Consider the following 26245-nt stretch of genomic DNA (forward strand, 5'->3'; position numbering starts at 1 on the left):
AGAGAGAGAGACAGAGAGAGAGAGAGACAGAGAGGCAGAGAGAGAGAGACAGTTTGTTACAGAGAAGGCTGTAACATGCCTGGAGTCACTGTTTCAATACAGAGAGAGAGAGAGAGAGAGAGACAGAGAGAGAGAGACAGTTTGTTACAGAGAAGGCTGCAAATACTGAACTACCACCCGTGGGAAGGCTGAAATATGTGCTAGTCCTGGTAGACCACCTTACGGGTTGGGTAGAAGCTTACCCTACAACCACCGCCACCGCAGGCGGAGTCTCTAAAATCATTCTGGAGCAAATAATTCCCCGATACGGGTTGGTAGAAAATATAGACTCGGACAGGGGAAGTCACTTTACCTCGAAGGTCTTACAAGAAACCATGAGAAGTTTGGAGATAAATTGGGACTTCCACACTCATTGCCCCCCCCCCCCCCCTCATCAGGACGGGTGGGAAGGATGAATCAAACCCTTAAAAATCATTTGTCAAAAATAATACTAGAAACTAGGCTTCCCTGGACAAAATGCTTACCGATAGCCCTTCTAAGAATCCGAACGGCTCCAAGAAAAGATTTGGGGTTGTCCCCATACGAAATGTTGTTCGGATTGCCAGACCTTGGAACAATGGGAGAATTGCCCATTGCAGAATGTAAAGATATCTATGTAAAGAAATATATACTGGCACTGTCTTCCTCATTATCATTCCTCAGGAGACAAGGACTGCTAGCACAGACACCTCCCCTTGAATTCGCAGTCCACAAATTTAAACCAGGAGATTGGGTACTGGTGAAATCGTGGAAGGAAACCAAGCTTCAACCCACTTTGGACGGACCGTTCCTGGTCTTGTTAACCACAGAGACGGCCATACGAACCGCGGAAAAAGGTTGGACTCATTACAGCAGAACAAAGGGACCCGTGAAATCACCACCTGAACAGGAACAATGACAAGGCTCGGCACAACATCGAGTGCCGAAGGGCCTGTCCTGTGCTGTACTATTTCCACCTGAAAGTTACTGAAGTAACACATTGAATTTTATTTTCCCCATCAAACTAAATCTACCTGTGCTGACCAATTGTAATTCGGCAAAAATAATGTCAATGGCACGTGGAGGCCACTGAGGAACCATTAAAGATAAGGTTGAAAAGACACTGAATCCTGAACTAAAATAATATGAAGAAACTACAGCAAAAATGGACTATACAATATATGATAATAATAATGTGGATCTTAAAGGAGGTGAAGGGGATGGTGACGGAGGGACCAGAGGCAGTCCAGAGATGGAGGGAGGAGAAGGGAAACGGTCATGTGTTTAAATTAACAATCCCAGACAGTCGGTACCCTCAGGTAATTCGGACTGATCTATGCACCCTCATAGACTGCGAGCTAGCGGGGAATGAAAAGGAATTTAGGGTGGAGGCTCTTGTTTACCGAGGGGGGGGTGATTACCTAGGGGGGCGTTGGCAGGAATGGTTGTGCCAATTGCCCAATCGCAGAGGGGCACCACCGGTCATATCCATTCACCAGATTAATGGGTTCCCCCTCAACGTGCAAGGCTGGAACTTGTAACCCCGTATACATCACCGTAAAACACACGGCCTGGACCGAGACAGGCAATAAGCATTGTTCACTTAGACACGAGATATTCGGGGTAAAAATGAGAAATAGCGAGACTAAATGCTGCTTCCGTATCTCAATAGACCAGGGGGCAGCTCCCACTAATGGAACTAGGAACGAAAAGCAGGAGGAAGGACTGGGAGCCAAAATAATAGAAGTCAAAGATCTAGAGCAAGCCTTTGAGATAGAGACCGGCTATGAGGAACAGAATGCGTGGATTGAGTGGGTGAGGTATTCGGCCCACACGCTGAAGAAAGACAATTGTTATGCTTGCGCATCAGGTAGACCACAGGCCCATATGGAGCCCTTTCCAATGGGGTGGACAGAAAATAGAGGGAGCATGGAATGCATGATGGCCTTGTACCAAGATGAGACAGCCTGGGGCAACAAGACCTGCACTGCCCTATCTCTGATGTTTCCTCCTGTTAATAAGAAATTATCAGCAAACCCTCCCTCCTTCTTGGTTACCGTGACGCATCATAAATCGTGTATAAGTCGTTCTGATACGGGGCTAAGTAAAGATATGGGAGAACTCAAGACTTGTATTGAGACTGAGAACGTGACCACCCAGGGCAATTACTCATCACTAAAAATACCACATGCGGATGTATGGTGGTGTTGCGGAGGAACAATCCTAAGACCCACTCTACCCCCCAATGGAAAGGGACATGCGCATTGGTTCAGCTAGCCATACCGTTCAGTATAGCCTATGAAAGACAAAAGGAGAAGGGGAGTGTTAAAGGGAAACGATCTAAACGAAGCATACCCACCTCATTTGATGAATGTTTGGGAAATGGAAAGGGTTAATTGTATCCATCCTCACCTCCATCATCGTGGTAATAGGAGCATTGGCGGCAATAGGCTGTTGCATCATCCTGTGCGTAAGAGGCTTGGTGCAGAGGCTCATCGAAACAGCCTTGACCAAGCAGATGCCATTACCCCTGGGTAAAGGAGGCCAGGAAACAATTTGCCTACTAGACAGTGGGAAGACTGAAGGGGAATGACCCCATAGAAAGAGAGGTTGAGAGAATGTTGGACAATTTTGGGGCAGGCTAGATGGGGTGACATAGTGTGAAAAAACAACAAGAGTAAAAAAAAAGGGGGGGAATTATGAGAGATGAGCATTTTGTGTTGTTTTCACATGGATAACTCTGGCTCACAAATAAGATGTCAACAATAGTGCTTGATGGGAAATAAGATGTCAAGTGGAGTTTTGTGTAAGCTGCAGTGCTAAAGTTTTTGTAACTGTGTACGTGACTGACCTTCGAGGATGAACAGAACTTACAATAACAAGATGCAGGTGGAGATGGGGGCCTCATTCTAAATCACTTTAGCTGATGGTTCAAGGATGTACCAGGAACTCACAGAAATCACTGCTAGGCGAAGCAAGGTGAAAGCCAAAATGAACATAACAAGTCCAAATAAGGAATAACAGATAAGGAAACTGCCAGCAAGGCAGAGAGCGGGGTGTGTTTCTCAGAGATTGTATATAAGAAATAATGCTGTATTGATTCGGTGTGTCTGCTAATGTTGACAGGCGGCACCCGTTCTTGCAAGATCGATTGAATAAAATACTGCTTCAGAATTTGGCTAAGTGTAAATTATTATCACGTGAGCGGTGTTTCTCACATAATCAAATAGGAAGATGGTTACTATAACGCTTGATAACACTGTCCTTTGGCAAGGAGAAGACCTATATAGAGGTGTTTTAAATTACAAATGATTTTGATAAAGTAAAGGGAAACTATTTGCAACAGCTGAAAGGTAAGTACATACATAGAACATACAGTGCAGTAGGAGGCCATTTGGCCCATCGAGTCTGCACTGACCCACTGACTGCACTTCGACCCTATCCCCGTAACCCAAGTAATGAGGAAAATTTTTCTAATGTAATGCCTGGTTAGGATTTTCATAGAATTTCCACTGCTGAAGGAGGTCATTCGGCCCATCGAGTCTTCACCTGGAAAGAGCACCCTACCCAAGCCCATACCTTCACTCCATCCCTGTAACCCAGCAACCCCACCCAACCTTTTTTGGACACTATCAGCATGGCCAATCCACCTAACCTGCACATCTTTGGACTGTGGGAGCAAACCGGAGCACCCGGAGGAAACCCACGCACAAACGGGGAGAACGTGCAGACTCCGCACAGACAGTGAGCCAAGCCAGGAATCGAACCTGGGACCCTGGAGCTGTGAAGCAACAGTGCTAACCACTGTGCTTCCGTGCCGCCCCAAAGATTTGGAATGCATTGAGTAATAGGATAGCGAATACAATTTAATAGCTGACCTCAAAGGGAACTTGATGAATACTTGAAGGAGAAAAGAATTATAGGTACATGAGGAAAAAAGTAGGGGCATGGGACTAACTGGATTGCTCTTCGAAAGGATCGACGCACACCCCATGGGCTCATTAGACTTATTTTTCCTGCACAGTTCTCTGATTTTATGATTCCATAGCCTGCAGAAGTGTTAATGTCAGGTAGTCACAGAGGAGGCAGAAAGTACAAGAAAGTTTTAGAAAACATTGCCAAGTAATATTTAACAACCCTTACCCTTTAATGTGTCCTGGAGGGAGAATGTTCCCATGGCTGTCAATTGGAGGCATTCTGCTCTCACTCTTGATCATTAGCTTCCTGTTATGTTCCAGTTCTTTTTCCAATATTGTAATTGCTTTCTTCTTCCCTTGTAAATCAATGTACAAATTGCCACAGGAGACAAATTGCAGCCAAGTATTTTCCCCCATTTTTGAAGGGGGTGGAATGGCGATTGGATATAATGAAGCAATCAGTTTGGAAACACGTGCTTTACCTGTGGTAGAATGCTTTTCAGAATCTTTGGAAACATAACATCTCCAGACATTACTATTGAACTCTTTGTCTGGCCTGTTAGAAAAGATGGGTGTAAACTTTCCAACATCCAGCCAATTGTGATGTTTTAGAGAGTGGCTCCGCAGAGATGCATGCATTCTTTGGAAGAACTCTTCCATCACATCTTTGTGTCGGGGTGGGTGAAGCACATGTCTTTGTTGTGCCTTGGGTTGAAATCCACTGAATTTTACATGCTTATCTTCCGGCAGAAATTCTTTGTTTGCACCTGTGAACGATTTTGAAACTGGTGTGGCATGGCTATTTTGTCTCTCCCAGCTGGGCAGTTGGATCTGTAACAATTGGAAAGAGTTCTTTGTCAACTCGTGTTTAAATATCAAACTTCAGAGTTGATGTTTAACTATCTCATTAAGGCTGGCAGTAAATGCACTCCAGTTGATGTCAGTGACTGAGAGCTTGTGGAATGCCACTCTTGATTTGCCACTCTTCGTTTTGATACTATAAACATAAATAACTGAACATTTTCCAGACCATCAGAGCCATGGATGAGTGATTTTCATACATTCCACAGCCCCTTAATAACCTTGCCTTGGGCTTGCATGCACATTGCATGCCCGGTGTACAGGTAGTGTGAGTCCTCATTCACGCACTCACCTTCCTATCACTGCCAACACTACCTCCTTAATGGGAGTGATGTTATGGAGTAATCCTTCCCATTCACTGCTCGGGTTCTGCAGGCATCTGCTTTGTGCTACCTCGTCCTGGAAAAGAAAGAGTAGTGGTTGCGAATGAGTGTATTTGTGTGCGTATTTGTTGCATGGTTGAAATGCCGTAAGATGTGTCTGAGGTGTGTGTAGTGCTGATGAAGGATGCAGTATGTTTGTGTAAATGTCAAGGTGTGACTTGATGGAGGATGCAGTGTGTTGAGCAGCGCTAGGTTAATGAGTGGGCCGCATGAGTGGTCCTCTTTCATCTCAGCGGGCCACAAGATTGAAATGGGGCTTGTGCACTAAACCTGACCCCATGAATAAGATTAAATGCATTTAATACCCGCTGAATATTTCATAACAAGTTATATAAAATATTTAATCCTACATAAAATAGAACTGTCATCAACTTTAAATGGTAAAACCAAAATAAATATTTACGCTTACTTTACTTAAAATACAAAAGTAACATTAAAAAGCACAATCTCCCACACCCACTGGTGTTGTAGCCAAGACAGTCTCCCGGGGTAGGCTAATTTTGCTAACCGCATTTGTGGGCTAGCTGATCAAACCACAGTAGCACGTTGATTGGACAGTCATTGTGTGCAATCAGCACCTCATTTTATGTTCCCTTGCTTTGTGTGCCTATCACTTTAGTAATACCGGTAGGAAAAGAACTTGGCAGATGGAAACCAGCATCTTGCCCACCATGGAAGTTGAGGTTGTGATGCTGCTGTTGGTGCAGTTGAGCAATGTATGCTTATAGGATGGGCTCTTACTTTGGCCACTCATGTCAAGTCAGTGAATTCATCGTGGTACTGGAGTAGCTTACTGGAGTAGTGACAAAACCTGTGATCAGCGCAGCCAGATGCGACTGGATAAGGTTTGCCAGTCTATTGACAGTTCCCTTACTAACACTGTTTTCTTCGATGTGATGTAGCAGTGTGGGGAACATATAGTAATTCTGGCTTTGTGCCCACACTTGCCAAACTTTCAATTACTTTTGGAAAGCATCTATTCATTCACAGCGTCCAACCGCAATCATCATCCTTCTCTTGCAATTTCAGTTCATTTAACATTGAAAAGATGTTTGCAAGGTAAGGCATAGTTAGGTTCCAACTCTCATTTGCCAGTACCTGCCTGCATATAACACACATGGGCTTTCAATCCGAATTAGCATTGGCACAATTAACAAAGCCATATCTCAAGAAATCATTTTTATACTGATTTTGGTTTCTTCTCAATGGGTTGTTCACCAGAAGCCCTGGAGCTCTGTATACAGCTCACACTTGGTGAGCACCGCTTTGTCCTGCCATGGACTCTCCTGAACAGCTCACGCCAGCACTGCTTTGTCGTACAGTGGACTCTCCTGTGCAGCTCTCTCAAGCAGATTCAGTTGTGAAATCCTGCCCTGTTTGTGTCTCTGGCCCTCTCTTCCTTATTACAAAATGTCCCATCTTCAGTTCTTCATACAGTCCAGTTGCCTTGCTTATTGGCAGCTACAAAATGGAGGAATCTCTCCTTTGTACCCAACACACAGATGTACAGAGCGCATGACCTGTTCTCTGCTGCCACTTCTGGTGGGAAGACTCCATTGTTTGTATTTAAAGGTCGATCGTGGCCGACATTCTCAACTTAAACGTCGGTTGCGGCCAGCATTCTTTGTTTTTTCTCTATTAAATTCGACATTGGGACACCACACTGACATCAGGAGGAGGCCTTACTGGGACAGCATGCTGACGCCAGGAAGAGGTGGTCCTGGGACAGCATGCTGACATCAGGAGGAGGCAGTGCGCTGATGTCAGGAGGAGGCGATACTGGGACAACACGCTGATGTCAGGAGGACAGGGCCCCTTGGGTCTGTTTTGCCATTGAATTAGATCAGTATCTTAATTTCTCCTATCTTCCAGGCTCTTGTGCTGTTAATAACCATGGCTGAAAACCTGCAATCTCAATTTTGAAATTGTCAGCTCATATTTAGAAAACAGAAAAAATAAAGTCTGCTAATCATAGCCAAGCTGTTCCAGCAAGCACAGCCACAATACTGGCATAACGGTGCAGGCTTGGATGGCCCAAGGGCCTGTTGTTGTGCTGTAATATTCTTTGTTCTTTTACAAACACTCCAACATTTTTCTTTATAACCCACCCGTCATGGATGAATGTATCAAATGTGATGCTTTCTTTTCTTTTCTGAGCTGGAATTCAAACAGTAAATAAGAGCCAGAGTTTGACAAAGTACACAAACCATTTCCAGCTTCTTCATTAGGGCTAGGTAGGTCATTAGCGAACAAGGACCATAGACACCTCTCTCTCCCTCTGTATTAGAGAAAGACAATTAATTATATAACTTGAGGGGCACCACTTCGCATCAAGCATGGGCCAGGTGAGTCTACCTCAGCAGGAACAGGAATTGAACCCACACTTTTGCTGTTATTCTGAACCATGCGTTAGCCATTTGATACTACCTGGCCCTTATTAGTTCAGAAAGAGTGGTGAAATTACTGAAAGCAGGTTTTCCTGTACAGAGGAAAATCTTTTGTATAAAGCTATCAAAATAGTCCCCTGCTCTATCCTCAAAAATTGTTTTCTTCCCTTTCAAGTGTTTATTTAATTCATCTTTAAAAGTCATTATGAATCTGCTTTCACTACCTTTCAGGAAATGTATTCTTGATTTTAACAACTTGTGGCGGTATGTATTAGGGGTAATATGGTACACCATGATGCCGAGGGGCTACTGGTGGACAGATACTGGGTCCTGATTGGATCTTCTGCCTACTGGGCTCCACCCAGAAAGGCGGGGTATAAGAACCCTGTTTCTCCCAGCAGCTGCATTCTGTAACTGAGCTGCTGGGGAACAAGTCTGCTCAATAAAGCCTCGATTGAGTTTCTCTACGTCTCGCCTTGTGTGTTATCGATGGTGCCACAATTTATTGAGCAGACTTAAAAAGGAATATAGAGCTCCGGATCGCCCCGGAGTGCCTGCGAATCGGCCCCCAAGCAGCTAACTCCGCATCGGCGTTTAAGCACTGGCTGGCGTGCTTTGAGGGATACCTCCGAACGGCTCCCAGCAGACCAACAGAAGACCAGAAGATGCAGGTCCTACATTCCAGGGTGAGTCCCGAAATCTACTCGCTCATCGAGGACGCGGAAGATTTCCCAGTGGCGATCACCTTGCTGAAAGAGACCGACATTCGGCCCGTCAACCAGGTCTATGCACGCCATCAGCTTGCGATGAGACGACAAATCCCCGGGGAATCGCTAGACGAATTCTACAATGCTCTAATGAGCCTGGGAAGAAACTGCAACTGCCCAGCGGTAACGCCGAATGAACACACGGAGCTCCTGATCAGAGACGCGTATGTAGCAGGTTTGGCATCATCGCAAATTCGCCAGAGACTTTTAGAGAAAGACTCTCTCGGACTCACAGAGGTACGGGCCCTTGCGGCCTCCCTCGACGTGGCCTCCCAAAACGCCCCGGCGCCTATGCCCCCGACCGCGCTACAGCCCCTTGGGCTCCGTGGACCCCCGCCGCGATCGACCCCCCGGCATCCGCAAGCATGCACGGCCAGAATCCCAGACCACCCGGGGGAGGCCCCGCTGCTATTTCTGCGGGCAGCCGAAACTCCCCCGCCAGCGCTGCCCGGCCCGCTCGGCCACCTTTCAAAGCTGCGGCAAAAAGGGGCACTACGCAGCGGTGTGCCAGTCCCGTGGGGTCGCCGCTATCTCTGGGGAAAAAATGGGACCACGGACTCACCCCCCCCCCCCCAGCGACCCATGTACGGCCAACGGGCGCCGCCATTTTGGACCCCGGACGCCACGAGGGGGGGACGGGCGCCGCCATCGTTACCCGCGGGCCGCGTGCGATCCATGGGAGCGGCCATTTTGTCCACCCCCGGCCGCGTGCGACTCATGGCAGCGGCCATTTTGTCCACCCCCGACCGCGTGCGATCCATGGATGCCGCCATCTTGGCTGACAGGCAAGGACCCCAGCGTGGACGGCTCCACGCTGCCTGAAGACAGTGACCAGATGCAGCAACCATGTTGGGCATCGGTGACCCTGGACCAGTCGCGGCCCAGGACGCTCCAGACAGCAACGACGAAGGTGCTGGTGAACGGGCACGAGACGCCGTGTTTGATCAACTCGGGGAGCACGGAGAGTTTTATTCAACCGGTCATGGTAAGACGCTGTTCCCTTGTAATTCGGCCAAGCACCCAAAAAATTTTCCTGGCGGCTGGGACCCACTCCATTGAAATCAAAGGGTTCTGCATCGCAAACCTAACGGTGCAGGGGAGTGAGTTCAAAAATTACCGGCTGTATGTCCTCCCCCACCTCTGCGCTCCCACCCTCCTGGGGTTGGATTTCCAATGCAATCTCCAGAGCTTAACATTCAAATTTGGCGGCCCTATACCCCCACTGACTATCTGCGGCCTTGCGACCCTCAAGGTTGAACCGCCTTCCTTGTTTGCGAACCTCACCCCGGATTGCATGCCCGTCACCACTAGGAGCAGACGATACAGCGCCCAGGACCGGACGTTTATCAGGTCCGAAGTCCAGCGGCTGCTGAAGGAAGGCATAATCCAGGCCAGCAATAGTCCCTTGAGAGCCCAGGTGGTAGTTGTGAAGACCGGGGAGAAGCAGAGGATGGTAGTAGACTACAGTCAGACCATCAACAGGTACACGCAGCTAGATGCGTACCCTCTTCCCCGCATATCCGACATGGTCAATCGGATTGCACAGTACAAGGTCTTCTCCACCGTGGACCTTAAGTCCGCCTACCACCAGCTCCCCATTCGCCCCGGTGACCGCAAGTACACTGCCTTCGAAGCAGACGGGCGGCTATACTACTTTTTAAGGGTTCCATTCAGCGTCACTAATGGAGTCTCGGTCTTCCAAAGAGAGATGGACCGAATGGTTGACCAGCACGGTTTACGGGCCACGTTCCCGTACCTCGACAACGTCACCATCTGCGGCCACGGCCAGCAGGACCACGACGCCAACCTCCGAAAATTCCTCCAGACTGGTAACGCCCTCAACCTCACCTACAACGAGGAAAAATGCGTGTTTAGCACCGACCGTCTAGCCATCTTGGGCTACGTCGTGCGTAATGGAGTGATAGGCCCCGACCCTGAACGCATGCACCCCCTCATGGAGTTCCCTCTCCCCCACTGTGCCAAAGCCCAGAAACGCTGCCTGGGCTTCTTTTCTTATTACGCCCAGTGGGTCCCCCAGTACGCAGACAAAGCCCGCCCACTAATCCAGTCCACTACTTTTCCCCTGTCGACAGAGGCCCGCCAGGCCTTCAGCCGCATCAAAGCGGATATCGCAAAGGCCACGTTGCGCGCCATCGATGAGTCCCTCCCCTTCCAAGTCGAGAGCGACACATCCGACGTAGCTCTGGCGGCCACTCTCAACCAAGCGGGCAGACCCGTGGACTTTTTCTCCCGGACCCTCCACGCTTCAGAAATTTGCCACTCAGTCGAAAAGGAGGCCCAAGCCATAGTGGAAGCTGTGCGACATTGGAGGCATTACCTGGCCGGTAGGAGATTCACTCTCCTCACTGACCAACGGTCAGTAGCCTTCATGTTCGATAATGCACAGCGGGGCAAGATAAAAAACGACAAGATCCTGTGGTGGAGGATCGAACTCTCCACCTACAATTATGAGATCTTGTACCGTCCCGGAAAGCTGAACGATCCATCCGATGCCCTATCTCGCGGCACTTGTGCCAACGCACAAGTGGACCGTCTCCAAGCCCTCCACGAGGACCTCTGCCACCCGGGGGGTCACTCTACCACTTTATAAAGGCCCGCAACCCCCCGTACTCCGTCGAGGACGTCCGAACAGTCACCAGGGACTGCCAAATCTGCGCAGAATGCAAACCGCATTTTTTCAGGCCAGATAGAGCGCACCTGATAAAGGCTTCCCGACCCTTTGAACACGTACTTTCTTAACGTCGTTGACGAATACTCCCGTTTCCCCTTCGCCATCCCCTGCCCCGACATGACCGCGGCCACGGTCATTAAAGCCCTCTGCACCATCTTTACCCTGTTCGGTTTCACCGCCTACATCCAAGGCGATAGGGGGTCCTCCTTCATGAGTGACGAACTGCGTCAATTTCTGCTCAGCAAGGGCATAGCCTCGAGCAGGACGACCAGCTACAACCCCCGGGGGAACGGGCAGGTAGAGAGGGAGAATGGAATGGTCTGGAAGACCGTCCTACTGGCCCTACGGTCTAGGAGTCTCCCAACATCTCGCTGGCAGGAAGTCCTCCCGGATGCCCTTCACTCTATCCGGTCCCTGCTGTGCACCTCCACTAACCAAACGCCTCACGAGCGCCTCCTTGTCTTCCCTAGGAAGTCCGCCTCTGGAACGTCACTTCCAACCTGGCTGGCAGCCCCGGGACCCATCCTGCTCCGGAAACATGTGCGGGCGCACAAATCAGACCCGCTGGTGAAAAAGGTACATCTCCTCCACGCAAACCCGCAGTACGCGTACGTGGCGTACCCAGACGGCCGACAGGACACGGTCTCTCTGCGGGACCTGGCGCCCGTCGGAGCTCCCCACACCTCCCCAACACCAATCACCACCCCCTCACTCCCGCCGGTGCACCCCACAGCCACCCCCTTCCTGGGGGGATCGGTTCTCCTCCCAGGCCCGCCCAGGTGTAGGGAAACAGGGATGGACAGCGCGATGGTCCCAGAGTCGACCGGACCCGAGCCAGCACCACCACCACCACCCGGGCTGAGACGATCGGAAAGGGCGACCAGGGCACCCTCTCGACTCATCGAATCGGTTTAAGATATAAATAATTCAGTGGTCAGTAAAGCGGCATTGTTGTATATAGTTAATGCCGCGAATCGGTTTAAGATGTAAATAATTCAGTGGCCCAGTGAAAGCGGCATTGTTGTATATAGCTAAATGGTTAAGGCACCATATCGACCCTGTAAACCCCTACCACCATACCATCCACCACCCCGCCGGGTTCCTTTTTAACAAGGGGTGAATGTGGTGGTATGTATTAGGGGTAATACGGTACACCATGATGCCGAGGGGCTATTGGTGGACAGATACTGGGTCCTGATTGGATCTGCCGCCTACTGGGCTCCACCCAGAAAGGCGGGGTATAAGAACCCAGTTTCTCCCAGCAGCTGCATTCTGTAACTGAGCTGCTGGGGAACAAGTCTGCTCAATAAAGCCTCGATTGAGTTTCTCTACGTCTCGCCTCGTGTGTTATCGATGGTGCCACACAACTCAATGCTTAAAAATGTTCTCTCATATCGCCGCTGGCTCTGTTGACAATTACCTGGAATCTGTGCCCACTGACTCTTCTGCCACTGGAATTGTTTCTCCTTATTAACTGGATAAAATCCCTCCATGGTTTGAAAAACAATCTTCTGTTAACTTACTCTGCTCTAAGATGAATGGCCTCAGTTGCTCCAGTATTTCCATGTCCTTCAATCCTGATGTGGTTCTAATAAGTCTCCTCTGCACCCCCTTGAAGTCCTTGACATCTTTCCTCAAATGTGATGCCCATAGTTGGCCACAGTACTCCAGCTGGGCTCAAACCAGTGGTTTATGAAGTTTTGGCACAACTCCCATACTTTTGTCATGTATGTTTCTATTTACAAAGCCTGGGATTTTGTGTGTTTTCTCAACTTCTTCTCAAGTTTCTCAATCTGCCATTTTCCATTTTCTATGCATGTGCAACTCAAGTCTCTGTTCTTCCACCTCTTTTAAAAATGATGCCATTTGGGGGTTACGTGATGGGAGGACAGAAATAGCTTTGTTTCCCTGGGCCTTGGCGCTACTCATTCTTTAATCCACTCATTTATTGCTCTCACACAGCCCATACTTACCTAATGCGGGAGTTAGAACTCCATATTATGTCCCTGGAAGAATTCTGACTAAACGTTGGTGACAAAATGCCAAGAAATGCTCAGAAAATCATCAATAAAAGAGAGCTGTCAGAGGCAACTGGGGTGGAGCCGGCTCCTCAACATGGCGACGTGATCCTCAAATGGGCTCGACTCCACACTCTTGAAGGCAGACTACGATTATTGTTAAGGTCATTGACGAGAAACTTGGCTTATTAGCGTAGATTTTAAGTGCTCATGCTATGGAATTGCAGAATACTGGTAAAAGGTTCGGTGAAGGGGAGGAGAAAATCCTTACTGTCTAAAATGAAATTTCCTCACTTGCGATCCTTGGAAAAGCAGCTACATGGTATGCCAGAATTTCTGGATGATCTGGAAAACCGAGGCCGAAGGAAAATTGTCTGGGTTGTCAGTTTACCAGAAAGGGCTAAGTGTAAGCCCCAGTTAAATTCTTTGAGAACTGTACCATGTTTGGATACAAAAGCTGGGCATATTAAGTTAGAAAGGGCACATTGTATCCTGTCTTTGGGGCCTAGGGACAATCAGCGTACCCGGCCCATAATTATCTGTTTTTGTAACTTTGGAAATAGCCAAAGAGGATTGGAGACAGCAAGGCCTCTTTCTTCCAAGGTTTCTCAGTGGCGATACAACAGAGGTGCAAGGGTTTTGATGAAGTTAGGAAACAGCTGGAGGCTATCCAAGTGCAATATGCCCTGCTATATCCTGCCACACTATCCGAAAACTCTGTAGGCATTTGAGAATCCGCTAAGGCCATGGACTTTGTAGGTTCCGTGGAAGACAATAAAACAGTCCACTGTAAATTCTGGACTTCACCCCTTGTCATTATAATTTCTTCCTAATTCTGTGGTGATATTTATCATGCTGATAGGGATGATTTGGTAATTAAGCACTACAAGTGATTTATCCTTAAGAATACAAGGGACTTACATTTGTCTTGTATGGAAAACACCCCTCAGGATGTTCCTTTTAGTTAAGGAGTGCGCTGTGCAGGTTGTACTAAGGTTATGTGATAGATATCCATCTTTTATTCCTCTTATCTGTACATTTATAGTGGCACTATATGCTCTATGGTCTCCTTTGCTTTAATCATGATAAATATGAGTAGCACCACTGCTGAGTGGTGGGCGAGTGGCTTAAGTCTTAATGGGAGGGATTAGAATGCAGAAAGGGCATTCAGCACTCATCTTTATTGTGGTATATCTTACCTCGTTTTTGAGGGCAAAGTCTCCTTGATGTAATGATGGGAAGTTTGTAGATAAAGCCCTACCAGCCCTCACATTTGGTGAGGAATAAACCCCATTGAATGAGCAACTTTGCATATTTTTTGTGTTTTTATACTTTGGAGTTAAAGAATCATTAACTGGTTCCTGCAGGGGCACAGGCCTAGAAAAAGACTTTATAATCTGTCAACGGTGCTCTGGTATAGTTGGAGATGGGGGAGGTGCATGTTTTGGTGCATGTCCGAGTGGGGTGTGAAAACCTCTGCCTTGTAAGCCTTTTTTCTCTTTGTGGCAATATCCTATACTCTCTATGGCTAAATAAGAAACAGCAGTAGCTACTTTGAAACTTTGCTCCTGGAATGTGCGGGAAGTACATCCTCCTATTAAAAGAAAAAGGATTTTGGCCAGAATTGTCCGTTGTGGAGACTATGTTCTCTTGCCAGAGCTGAATTGCACATGATATGTCCTCCCGACAGGAGTTAAGTGCTCTCAATTTCCAGCTGATCACTTCAAAATCACTTAAGCGTAAAGGGGGGTGATTGGAAAGCACTTAATTCTGTTTAAAGTGGTCCAGGAACTGTCAATAAAAGCTTGATGTTTTTGTTAGAGCACTTTAGAGTTACTCAACTGTGAAGGGAGATGAATGGAACAATGCTGACAGCTGTGTGTGTGTGTGTGTGTTTGTGTGGTGTGGAAGTCAATCATGACTTAGTAAAATCAATATCAAAGCAAAATGAATGAAAGGCTTGCAGCTCAAAGATCTGAGGGGGTGTAAACACAGCTGACTGGTTTTCTCTTTCCAGGAGTTGACAGATGCTGCTCCCTGTTAAGTAATGGGTTAAGAGACATTCCAATTAGTTGTCTCATTTATGTTAAGTATCCAATAATTGACACTGATATGTAAAGAGGCTACAGGTGGCCTTTGTGTCAGGTGATGTGAAGTTAGAGTTTTGTGCAGAGTCTGTTGAAGTAAATTAAAGGTGTTTGTGGAAAAGGAGCAGAACCTTTGACTCTTTATACAACAGCAGCTGAACGTATAACACTTCCTGTGTCTGAGCCAGTAGGTATATGCCCAGGTGAGTGTTAAAGCATTCTTTCTGCCTCTGTCTGAACTGCTCTCTAGCTTCCAGACTTGGGTGTCTCTTCTGGGGGCCTTCCTGACAGGGGTCGCTTTTCTGGGCTCTCTGTGGGGGAATCTCTTTATTTGGATTGGGAACAGTTTAAAATTCAGCAAAGGTGGACCAAGGGATTGATTAAGAAGGGGAAAGTACAATATGAAAGTAAGCTGGCGGGAACATAAAAACTTACTGTAAAAGTTTCTATAGGTATCTAAAATGAAAAGATTGATCTAATTGATCTAAAATGAAAAGACAAATCTTCATCCCAGAGCACTGAAGGAAGTGGTCCTAGAAATAGTAGATCTATTGGTGGTCATTCTCCAAATTCTTTGGTCACCGGAATGGTTTCTACATATTGGGGGGTAGTGAATTTAACCCCACCATTCAAAAAGGGAGGTAGAGAGAAAACAAGAAACAAGAAAACAAGTGAGCCTAACATTAGTAGTAGGGAAGTTGCTGGAGCCCATTATCAAGGATTTCATAGTACATCATTTGGAAAGCAGAGATATAATCAGACAGCATGGATTCACAAAATGGAAATCACGCTTGACAAATCTACTGGAATTCTTTGAAGATGTAATGTGTAGAGTTGACCACGGCAAACCAGTGTTTATATAGACTTTCAGAAGGCTTTCGACAAGGTCTCACATTGCAGATTATTATGTGAAGTTAAAGTGCATGGGATTGCGGGTAGTGTCTTGAGATGAATAGAAAGCTGGTTAGCAGACAGGAAGCAAAAAGTTGGAATAAATGGATCTTTTTCTCATTTGCAGGCAGTGACTCGTGGTAGACGGCTAGGACCTCAACTGTTCCCATTATACATTAACGATTTGGACAAGAGAACTAAATGTATTATCTCCAAATGTGCAAATCATAGGAAGTTGGGTGGGAGGGTGAGCTATGATGAGGATGCAGAAATGTTTCAGTGGGATTTGGATGGGTTGAGTGAATGGGCATATGTATGGCAGAGGCAGTATAATGTGGATAAATGTGAGGTTATCCGTATCAGTAGTAAAGGGCAGATTATTTGAATGGGTGTAAATTGAGAGAGGTGGATACTCAATGAGACCTTGGTGTCCTCATGACATCATTACTGAAAGTAAACGCGCAGGTACAACAGGCAGTAAAGAAGGCAAATGGTATGTTGGCCTTCATAGCAAGAGAATTTGAGCATAGGAATAGAGATATTTTACTGCAATTGTAATGGGCATTGGTGAGGCCACACCTGGAGTATTGGGTGCATTTTGGTGTCCTTATCTGAGGAAGGATGTTCTTGCTGTGGAGGTAGTGCAGTAAAGGTTTACCAGGCTGATTTCTGGGATGGCGGGACTGTCATATGGGGAGAGACTAAGTCGGTTAGAATTATATTCATTGGAGTTTACAACAGTGAGAGGGGATCTCATAGAAACTTACAAAATTCTAACAGAATTAGACAGGGTAGATTCAGAAAGAATGTTTTTGATGGTGGGGGAGTCCAGAATTAGGACTGAGGTGTGCAGAAATGTCTTCACCCAGAGAGTGGTGAATCTGTAGAATTCACTACCACAGAAAGTAGTTGATGCCAATCGTTCTGTAATTTCAAGAAGGAATTAGATATAGCTCTTGGGCTAAAGGGATCAAGAGATATGGGGAGAAAGCATGATCAGGGTATTGAACTTGATCAGCCATGATCATAATGAATGGTGGAGCAGGCTCAAAGGATTGAATGGCCTCCTCCTGCTTTTATTTTCTGTTTTTATGTTATTTCATAGAATCCCAAAACCACATCAGAAAGCTTTAAATTTCCCTTGGATCCTTTGTTTCATTCACTTCAACGAGAAATAGCTTTCAGTAGGTTGTGATTGACAGCTTACAGACAGCCAGACGTCTGAATTGTTAATGTTCATTTCCCTTCATGCTTGAATGCATCTCAAGTAGTCTACTTTAAGCCTAACCGCAATGTTCTTCTTTTTCTCAGCAGAAACTTAAGTGCTTTTGATATGGTCAGGAGCTGTCAATCATAGCTAGATGTTTATAAATATTGTGGTTAGAATCACAGCAGACTTGAGATGTATTCAAGCGTGAAGGGAAATTAAAATTGAAGCATAAAGAGGGGACTGATGTGGTGGGGACTGGTTGGGGAGGTAGGGTCATGAGTGTGTACTGTGTGTGGGGAGTGACCCAGCAATTCTTATGATTGGGCGGGGGGGAGGGTTGGATGCCCCTACATGTCAACAAGGGGCAGGATTTGGGTTGTATTTGTGTGTGGGGGAGGGTGACCAGTCCACGCTTTTTTGGCCGCTTCCTCAAAATGGCAGCCCAATGGTAGGATTCAGCCCGAAGCTGAATTCCTTGCGATCCCCACCATGCATAAATTTGCAAGACTGGGTAAATTGAATCGCTTGTGTGTGCTGCTCCAAGCGCCAGCGTAAACCACAAGCGATTCAATTTTGCGGGAGAAGATAGTCTCCCAAACTGAGAATCCAGCAAGCCATGTTTTCCTGGCTTTATCCTTTTATCCCCCATTCTCTCCTTTGCCCTTTCAATGTTTCTTTTTGTATAAATGGAGGAGCTGGGCACAATGATTAAGCTGAAAGAACTACGTTGGTGTCTTCCTGTCTTTTCTTTATTCATATGTGGAGAAATATTCATACTGTCCTGTACCAAATTTGTTGTGTTATTTGTAAAAATGGAAACACTCGAATTAAAATATATTTTAAAATGTGCTATTTATTTATATTGCCTCATTCTAACTGCCAAAATGGATTACTTCAGTTTTCTGTGTTAAATCTCACCTGCCATGTGTTTGCTCAAACTAGTTACCAGCTCATATCCTCCTGATATCTGTTACTATCTTCAGCACAGCAGCATAATCCCCATAGTTTCAACTCAAAGACTGGCAGAGTGTGAGGATACTTAAACAGACGGGATGGAACAATAAGCTGATCCAGAACAGATCACACCACCCCCATCTTCATAAATACACTAGGCACTGTTTTATAAGAATTTGTATCAGTGCACTTTTCATTCTTGGATGCGGGTGTTGCTGGTAAGAACAGCATTTATTGACCATCCCTAATTGTTCTTGAGGAAGTCAGGATGAACCACCTTCTTAAAATGTTGCAGTCCACGTGATGTAGGTACACCCACAGTGCTGTTAGTTCCAAGTCCAGTGATGATGAAGGAACGTACGGTGATGTATTTCCAAATCGGATGGTGTGACACTTGGAAGGGTTCCCTGTGTCTTTTACCATTGTCCTTTTTTTGTGGGATTGAGAGGTACTGTCAAAGAAGCCTTGGATCATATATCTGGTACACACTGCTGCCACAGTGAGTCAGTGATGGAAGAAGTGAATGCTTAAAGTGGTGGATGTGGTGCCAATCAAGTAAGCTACTTTTTCTAGGAGGGTGTTGAGCCTCTTGAGGGTCATTGGAGCTGAACCTGTCCAGGAAAGTGGGGAGTGTTTCTTCATAGTCAGGCTTGTGCCTTGTAGATGGTTGGAAAGCTTTGTGTCAGATTAGCTCCTCACCATAGAATTCCAAGCCTTTGAATTGCTCTTGTAGGCACAATATTTATTTGCCGGTAGAATATTGATGGTGGAGGGTTCAGCGATGATAATCCTGTGAAGACTCTCTCTCTTGTTGGAGATGGTCATTACCTAATAGTTGCATGATGTGACTTTCACTTGTCATAAATTAGCCCAAGCCTGAATGCTGTCCAGGTCTTGTTGCATCTGAACATGGATTGCTTCATTGCCTGAGGACTAACAAATGGATATGAACACTCATCAGCAAACATTGCCAATTTAGACCGTTTGACGATTATGCTAATTGATGAATCAGCTGAAAGTAGTTGGGCCTAGGGCACTGCCCTGAGGAACTCCTGCAATGATGTCCTGCTGAGATGATTGGCCGCAAACAGCTGCACCTGTCTTTTTTTGTGTTAAGTGTGATTCCTTCCATGTGGAGGAAGTGATGGAGCTGTGGGTGGATAGGGAGGCTTTCTAAACACCGGCTATAGGCCTCAAGCCTGGAATATGAACCTGCGGGTCCCACATTTGCAGCATTTTCCCCGGAGACAGACCCAGACTAAGGCCGCCATCTTGGTTCGGCGGGGTAGAGAGAGAGCACACATGCACTCGTGTTTTGGTAATGTAAAGGGTGGTGGGCGGGGCTTCGGAGCCTCTGTTTCCAACCGGGTCCTAGTATCTGGGATGTACATCAGGCGGCAGGTGCTGCTTGGAGCCCATAGGAATCCATGGGCTATGGATGTATTCAGTGTGAGAGACTGCAGTCCCTGTATGTTGCCTGTAGGGGCTGCTTAATTTACACTTCAGCCCCACGCTGCCCAGTATGGAGGGGATTGGTTAAGTCAGAGGATCTTCTTCTCCTGGATCAGTTCTTCTATAAAACAGTGATTTTTAGGACTTGGATAAGCAGGTCCCATTTGGTGGTGGGGGTTACACCGACTGAATATAAGAAATAGGAGCACGAGTATGCTATCGAACCTGCTCCACCATTGAATAAGATCATGGCTGAACTGATTATGGTCACTTTACTGCCTGCCCCCATAAGATGCTGCTGGCCTCTCTTCCATGGTCTTATCTGTACCTGGGTGGCTCTGGGAAGGGAGTATGTGGTGTCCATCAGTACAGTTGGCACCTTCCACGATTGGTGGGTACCTCATAGAGATTGGTAAAAACATTCTGGTTCAGTAAAGGTGATCCTCTTAGCTCTTGTGGGACTTTGTTTCTGATTTTGGATTATTTTAGTTGATTGGACAACATGTTTGGGAAAAGAAAATGTTCCATAGAGACTATAATTTCTGTCCTCTACTGACAGCGATGGCGTTTGTAAACTCTGTTTACAGGACACTAGGAGGAGATGATTTGTGGTTGGGAAACTCAACCAAGCATCACATTAAGATCTGTCTTAAGATAGTCACTTGATTCACCAGGAGCTGAATATCACCAGGCTTTGAATGTGGAATGAGAAATCTTTATCTATTCTATGTGCAAGTTAGACGGGCCAGCCATGCTAAATTGGCCCGTAGTGTCGAAAAGGTTAGTTGGGGGCTACTGAGTTACCTGGATAGGGTGGGGCATGGGCCTAGGTAGGGTGCTCTTTCAGAGTGTCAGTGCAGACTCGATTGGCCAAATGGCCTCCTTCTGCATTGTAGGGAGAAAGCGGGTAATTAGAGGCCAGTGAGCTTAACTTCGGAAGTAGGGAAGATGCTGGAATCTATCATTAAGGAAGAAATAGTGAGGCATCTGGATGGAAATTGTCCCATTGGGCAGACGCAGCATGGGTTCATAAAGGGCAGGTTGTGCCGAACTAATTTAGTGGAATTATTTGAGGACATTAACAGTGCGGTAGAGGGGAGCCAATGGATGTGGTATATCTGGATTTCCAGAAAGCCTTTGACAAGGTGCCACACAAAAGGTTACTGCATAAGATAAAGATGCATGGCATTAAGGGGGAAAGTAGTAGCATGGATAGGGGATTGGTTAGTTAATAGAAAGCAAAGAGTGGGGATTAATGGGTGTTTCTCTGGCTGGCAATCAGTAGCTAGTGGTGTCCCTCAGGGATCAGTGTTGGGCCCACAACTGTTCACAATGTACAGAGATGATTTGGAGTTGGGGACCAAGGGCAATGTGTCCAAGTTTGCAGACGACACTAAGATAAGTGGTAAAGCAAAAAGTGCAGAGGATACTGGAAGTCTGCAGAGGGATTTGGATAGGCTAAGTGAATGGGCTAGGGTCTGGCAGATGGAATACAATGTTGACAAATGTGAGATTATCCATTTTGGTAGGAATAACAGCAAAAGGGATTATTATTTAAATGATAAAATATTAAAACATGCTGCTGTGCAGAGAGACCTGGGTGTGCTAGTGCATGAGTCACAAAACGTTGGTTTACAGGTGCAACAGGTGATTAAGAAGGCAAATTGAATTTTGTCCTTCATTGCTAGAGGGATGGAGTTTAAGACTAGGGATGTTATGCTGCAATTGTATAAGGTGTTAGTGAGGCCACACCTGGAGTATTGTGTTCAGTTTTGGTCTCCTTACTTGAGAAAGGACGTACTGGCACTGGAGGGTGTGCAGAGGAGATTCACTAGGTTAATCCCAGAGCTGAAGGGGTTGGATTACGAGGAGAGGTTGAGTAGACTGGGACTGTACTCGTTGGAATTTAGAAGGATGAGGGGGGATCTTATAGAAACATATAAGATTATGAAGGGAATAGATAGGATAGATGCGGGCATTTTGTTTCCACTGGCGGGTGAAAGCAGAACTAGGGGGCATAGCCTTAAAATAAGGGGAAGTAGATTTAGGACTGAGTTTAGGAGGAACTTATTCACCCAAAGGGTTGTGAATCTATGGAATTCCTTGTCCAGTGAAGCAGTAGAGGCTCCTTCATTCAATGTTTTTAAGATAAAGATAGATAGTTTTTTGAAGAATTAAGGGATTAAGGATTATGGTGTTCGGGCCGGAAAGTGGAGCTGAGTCCACAAAAGATCAGCCATGATCTCATTGAATGGTGGAGCAGGCTCGAGGGGCCAGATGGCCTACTCCTGCTCCTAGTTCTTATGTTCTTATGTATTCTATAATTCTCATTCACTTCAATTTTGCTCGGGCTCCTTGATGCAATACTCCGTCAAAAATAGCCGCTAACTCTTCACTTCTGGAGTTTAGCTCTTTTGTCCATATTTGGACCAAGAGATAATGCGGTCAAGAGCTGAGTGGTCCTGGCAGAACCCAAACTGAATATTGATGAACAGGTTATTGGTGAGTGTGCTGCTTTATAGCACTATCAACAACCCCAGTCATCACATTGATGATGATTGAGAATAAACTGATAGGGCAGCAATTGACCAGAATGGATTTGTCCTACCTTTGGTGGACAAGACATACTGAGCATTTTTCTACCATGTCAGGTAGATGTCAGTGAGCTGTACTGGAACAACTTAGCTAGAACCACAGCTAATTATGGAGCACAATTCATCAGCACTACATTCAGGTGTGACCCATAGCCTTTGCATTATCCAGTGCCCCAGTCATTTTTCGATATCGCATGGATGAATCTAATTAATTGGTATGTGCATTGTTGGGGAGCTCTGGAGGAGGCCGAGATGGATCTTCCATGCAGCACTTCCAGCTGAAGATGATTGCACAGGCTTCATTCAGACTTGTCTTTTGCACTCATGTGCAAGTAAGGATAAATAATAATATAGAATATTTATTAGTGTCAGAAGCTTACATTACACTGCAATGAAGTTACTGTGAAAATGGGGATGGCCGTGCATCCTTCGCCTCCCATTAGCTGTTTAATTGTCCACCACCATGCACGCCTGGATGTAGCAGAACTCTGATCTGATCTGTTGGCTGTGGGATTGCTTAGATCCCGTAACATACACCATCATAAACAGCCTATTGTATGTACATTGTCATACCCAATCCATTATTTAGTTAATGAGGCATCTGTCACAGTAAAGGCTTGCATTTAATTTTAATTAGCCTTGCTTGATGCCCGCTTGGATATTACAAGTGGGCTGTAAGGCTAATGTTCAGTCCTCTGGTAAGTTAATAAGAAATTCAGTAATGGAGTAGAAAACAATTACCATGTTGCAAAGGCTCTCTTTCTCTCCGTTTCTTTCCAGTGAGGCTTCCATTTCCTGTCAGCAGGATGATTGGATTTGATTTAGTCTTTCATCATGCTAGGTCTCCTTGGCAATGAAAAACAGCACAATAATGTTGCTAAGTGACCAGTGTTGCTGACTTTGCTGGAGGTTTATGATGTCACAGTGATGCAGCTACAGGCTGCTAGAAGTGAGGGATCTTTTTCTCTCTATCTCATGCACACAGAACATAAGAAAAGTCACTGATTAAAACTGTAACATTATTCACAAAGTCTTCCCTATTCCTTAAACAATACGCATCATAGGCACCACTTGGCCTGAATTTTCTTCTTCTTTACAGGATGGCAGGACTTCAACATGTTCCATTTCCAATGCTACAACTGACCCATTTCCCAGGCAGGGCAGGGTCCTGGTAGGATGAAGGAAGGAACCCAAGTGCCTTAGAAGAACCTGATGGAACTGTTAAGGGCAGCGGGATTGTGAAGTGTACAAAGCAAAAATTTTGTGAGGATTCAGTCAAAACCAAGGCCTAAGATGGACAGGCTTGTTTATAACAAGCCTGCATTAGAAGACTCCAGGACCTTTGTTCTTGCCAGTTTACCTTTCACAAAGCAGCTCGTGGAATATTGGTGAGATTAACAGTATGAAAGAAGGTGAACTTGGATGTCAGGCCCTTCCTCACTCTTCAATGGCAGTTGCAGATGGAAGACAGGGAAGTGGATGTCACATTAAGCTTGGTTGGAAGAAAATCCAGGCCGAGAAACCCTTTCATGCTGTTCCAGCTGTCCTACAATCTGATTCAGGGATGAATAATGCATCCTGCCAATTCTATATTGATTGGTTCTGGGAAATTGTGTTAAATTTTTCCCGTTATCAGAGGGCATTACTGCTATTGTAATATATAAAGATCTAGGATCTACTTGGTAACTCACTTTTCCTTCTGAATCCTGCTTCACAATGATAGGAAGAGCAAGCATTGTAAGATCAGAAAACGGCAACGCTCGGAGCACTTATATGCCTGCCACAGGCCTTGTGGTAATTTTGTCACCTTCTGCTTAAAACCCAAAAAGATCAGGATTGTGAGGACCCACTTTCATGGTCTGTATTCATACCAAAAATCAAGATCAAGTGTGCTTTTGCCCTTCTGACCTACAGGAGGTTTCTGTCCTCCTCAAGCTTACATTAGGACACGTACATTACATGACAGGTGTACTGCTCCAGTCAAAACTCCCCATCTACCATTGTCCCTGGTGCAGGATACACGCCATTGTTCCTAACCAAAAGCAGGTAACCTGGGGGATGCCTCACGAGGCAAGTGAAATAATTACAAGATTCCTTTATTGGCACCTTCCAAACTCTGACCTCGCCCACATTGAAGTGCAAGGGCAGCAGAAGCAGGAGGAGCTGCACCACCGCCTGGAAGTTCCCTCCAAGCCGCACACCATCCTGACTTGGAACTATTTTGCAGTTTGTTCACTGTTGCTGGGTCAAAATCCCGGAACACTCTCCTTCACAATATTGTGGGTGTACCTGCACCAGAAAGTCTGCCAGTGGTTTAATAAGGCAGCTCACCATCACGGTCTCAAGATGCAATTAGGGATGGGCAACCAATCTTCGTCTCACATCCCAAGAACAAATATAAAATAAAAAACTTCTTTCACACTGCTCTGCAAATGACTTCTTTCAACATTCAACCCTAAACAAATAAAAGCCCAGTCAGGCTAATAGAAATGATTGTGTATGTGGGATTCTATTATTCAAATTCTGACAAAGACCATACAAGGTAAGTAACCTTATTTTCTTTATGGTTTGTGTATCTGTACGTGTATAATTTAGGAGGGAGGCCCAATTTGGGATGCCTCAAGCCTGATCAGGACAACAACCTGACATTTCTCTTTACTGTTTGCCAAATTTCAAGTATTCAATTTCATGATTTTACTTTATCTCTTATTAGTCAATCTTAAAAACCTCCCTAAATGCATCATGTTCCCTTTGAACTACATTATCTGGTATAACAGCATTATCCAGAGACCACCTGCACTATTAATGACATAAATGTCCAAAGGCACCTTGCAGAGTGCAATCAAGCAAAAATTGACATAGTGCAAAAGATGGTGATTGATAACTGGCTCCCCAGTGCCAGATTTAGGAGCTAACTTTGGATAATGCTGCCAGTTTTATACCAATTGTTACTCTGAAAGAGTTAGAACTAAAACCTCTTCTATCTTCTGTGTAACTTTTTTTAAACACTGACTGAGCCCCGCACAGGAAAACCTCTTCTCCAGCTAATCATCCTCCAGGGCATTCCCAAATACCCACCCTGAACCCCTCCCGCCATGTGATTTTCCCCACCCTCTGTGCAGACCTGACCTCCCCAATCCTGGAGTGGACCCCCCCTCCCCCTCCCAGAAGATGACCAGACGCCCTCTGCTCCCCCACACTGAAGAGAATCTGACAATCCGTTAAAAAGGTAATTCCATTAATGGACTGTTATTTTTCAGTTCTAATTTTCTACATAGAAAAAATTTACAAAATTTTAAATAACTAAATAATAATACTTGGATTGGTCAATGGGTTGAAACCTAGCATATGCAGAGGCATGTGAAACACGCAAGGTCTGTTGCACATGATGCACTTGTGGCTACGAATGGTTGATGGTGGTGATGGCAACAAAGGGCGTGACATGAGATATGCAATAGTATTTTGTCACTAAAGCCAGTGGGGGGGGGGGGCGGCAAGAATCGGGCCACGCTGCTGCTGGCTTGCAAGCATCCCCCTCCCCCGGCAATTCTCCGGGCCGAGTCGCGCCGGCATGGGTTACGTATGGTCCCACACGGCTGCACCTCGGGATTTCTGTCTGTGGGGGCCGTCCTGGTTGGGGAAGGTGGGGGGGGGGGGGGGAAGATCCAACCCCGGAAGGGGGGGGGGAAAACGGCCTCCACGGTGGCCTAGCCCAAGATCGGGGCCTACTGATTGGCAGGTGGACTATTTCCGTGAGGGCTTATGTTCTTCCGCGCCGGGCCCCGGCGTATTGCCCGGGGGCCGGCACGGAGATGGGAACCAACGCGCATACGCGAACTCGCGCCGGCCGTGGTGTGCCGGTTTTCGGGCGCCGGAGCTGCGGAGACCACTCCAGTGCCGTACTAGCCCCTAGGAAGGGGTGGACAGCTGCCAGGTGAGGCCCGTTGAGGCCGGAGTGGCTCACGCCACTTTTCATGCCGGCGTCAGAACTTGGCCGCAGAATTGGAGAATCCC

At 46.3% G+C, this 26245-nt stretch overlaps 1 protein-coding gene across 2 annotated transcripts in view; it reads right to left on the reverse strand.

Moving 5' to 3' along the window:
* The window catches only part of LOC140395918 (testis-expressed protein 52-like), a 73272-nt gene extending 50157 nt beyond the window's left edge, over nt 1–23115 (reverse strand). Inside the window, exons 1-3 of one of the 2 annotated variants that reach the window (XM_072483963.1) lie at nt 22973–23115; nt 4162–4766; nt 525–607 (exon numbers count right to left, since the gene is read on the reverse strand). In XM_072483963.1, the coding sequence (XP_072340064.1) occupies nt 525–607; nt 4162–4766; nt 22973–23023 (739 nt within the window). In that variant the 5' untranslated portion in view covers nt 23024–23115. The remainder of the gene's footprint in view (nt 1–524; nt 608–4161; nt 4767–22972) is intronic. The other variant, XM_072483964.1, reaches the window with a different exon arrangement.
* Between the last annotated feature and the right edge of the window lie 3130 nt (nt 23116–26245).

This window comes from Scyliorhinus torazame, chromosome 19 (genome assembly GCF_047496885.1).
Source record: "Scyliorhinus torazame isolate Kashiwa2021f chromosome 19, sScyTor2.1, whole genome shotgun sequence".
In the NCBI taxonomy this organism is placed as follows: domain Eukaryota; kingdom Metazoa; phylum Chordata; class Chondrichthyes; order Carcharhiniformes; family Scyliorhinidae; genus Scyliorhinus; species Scyliorhinus torazame.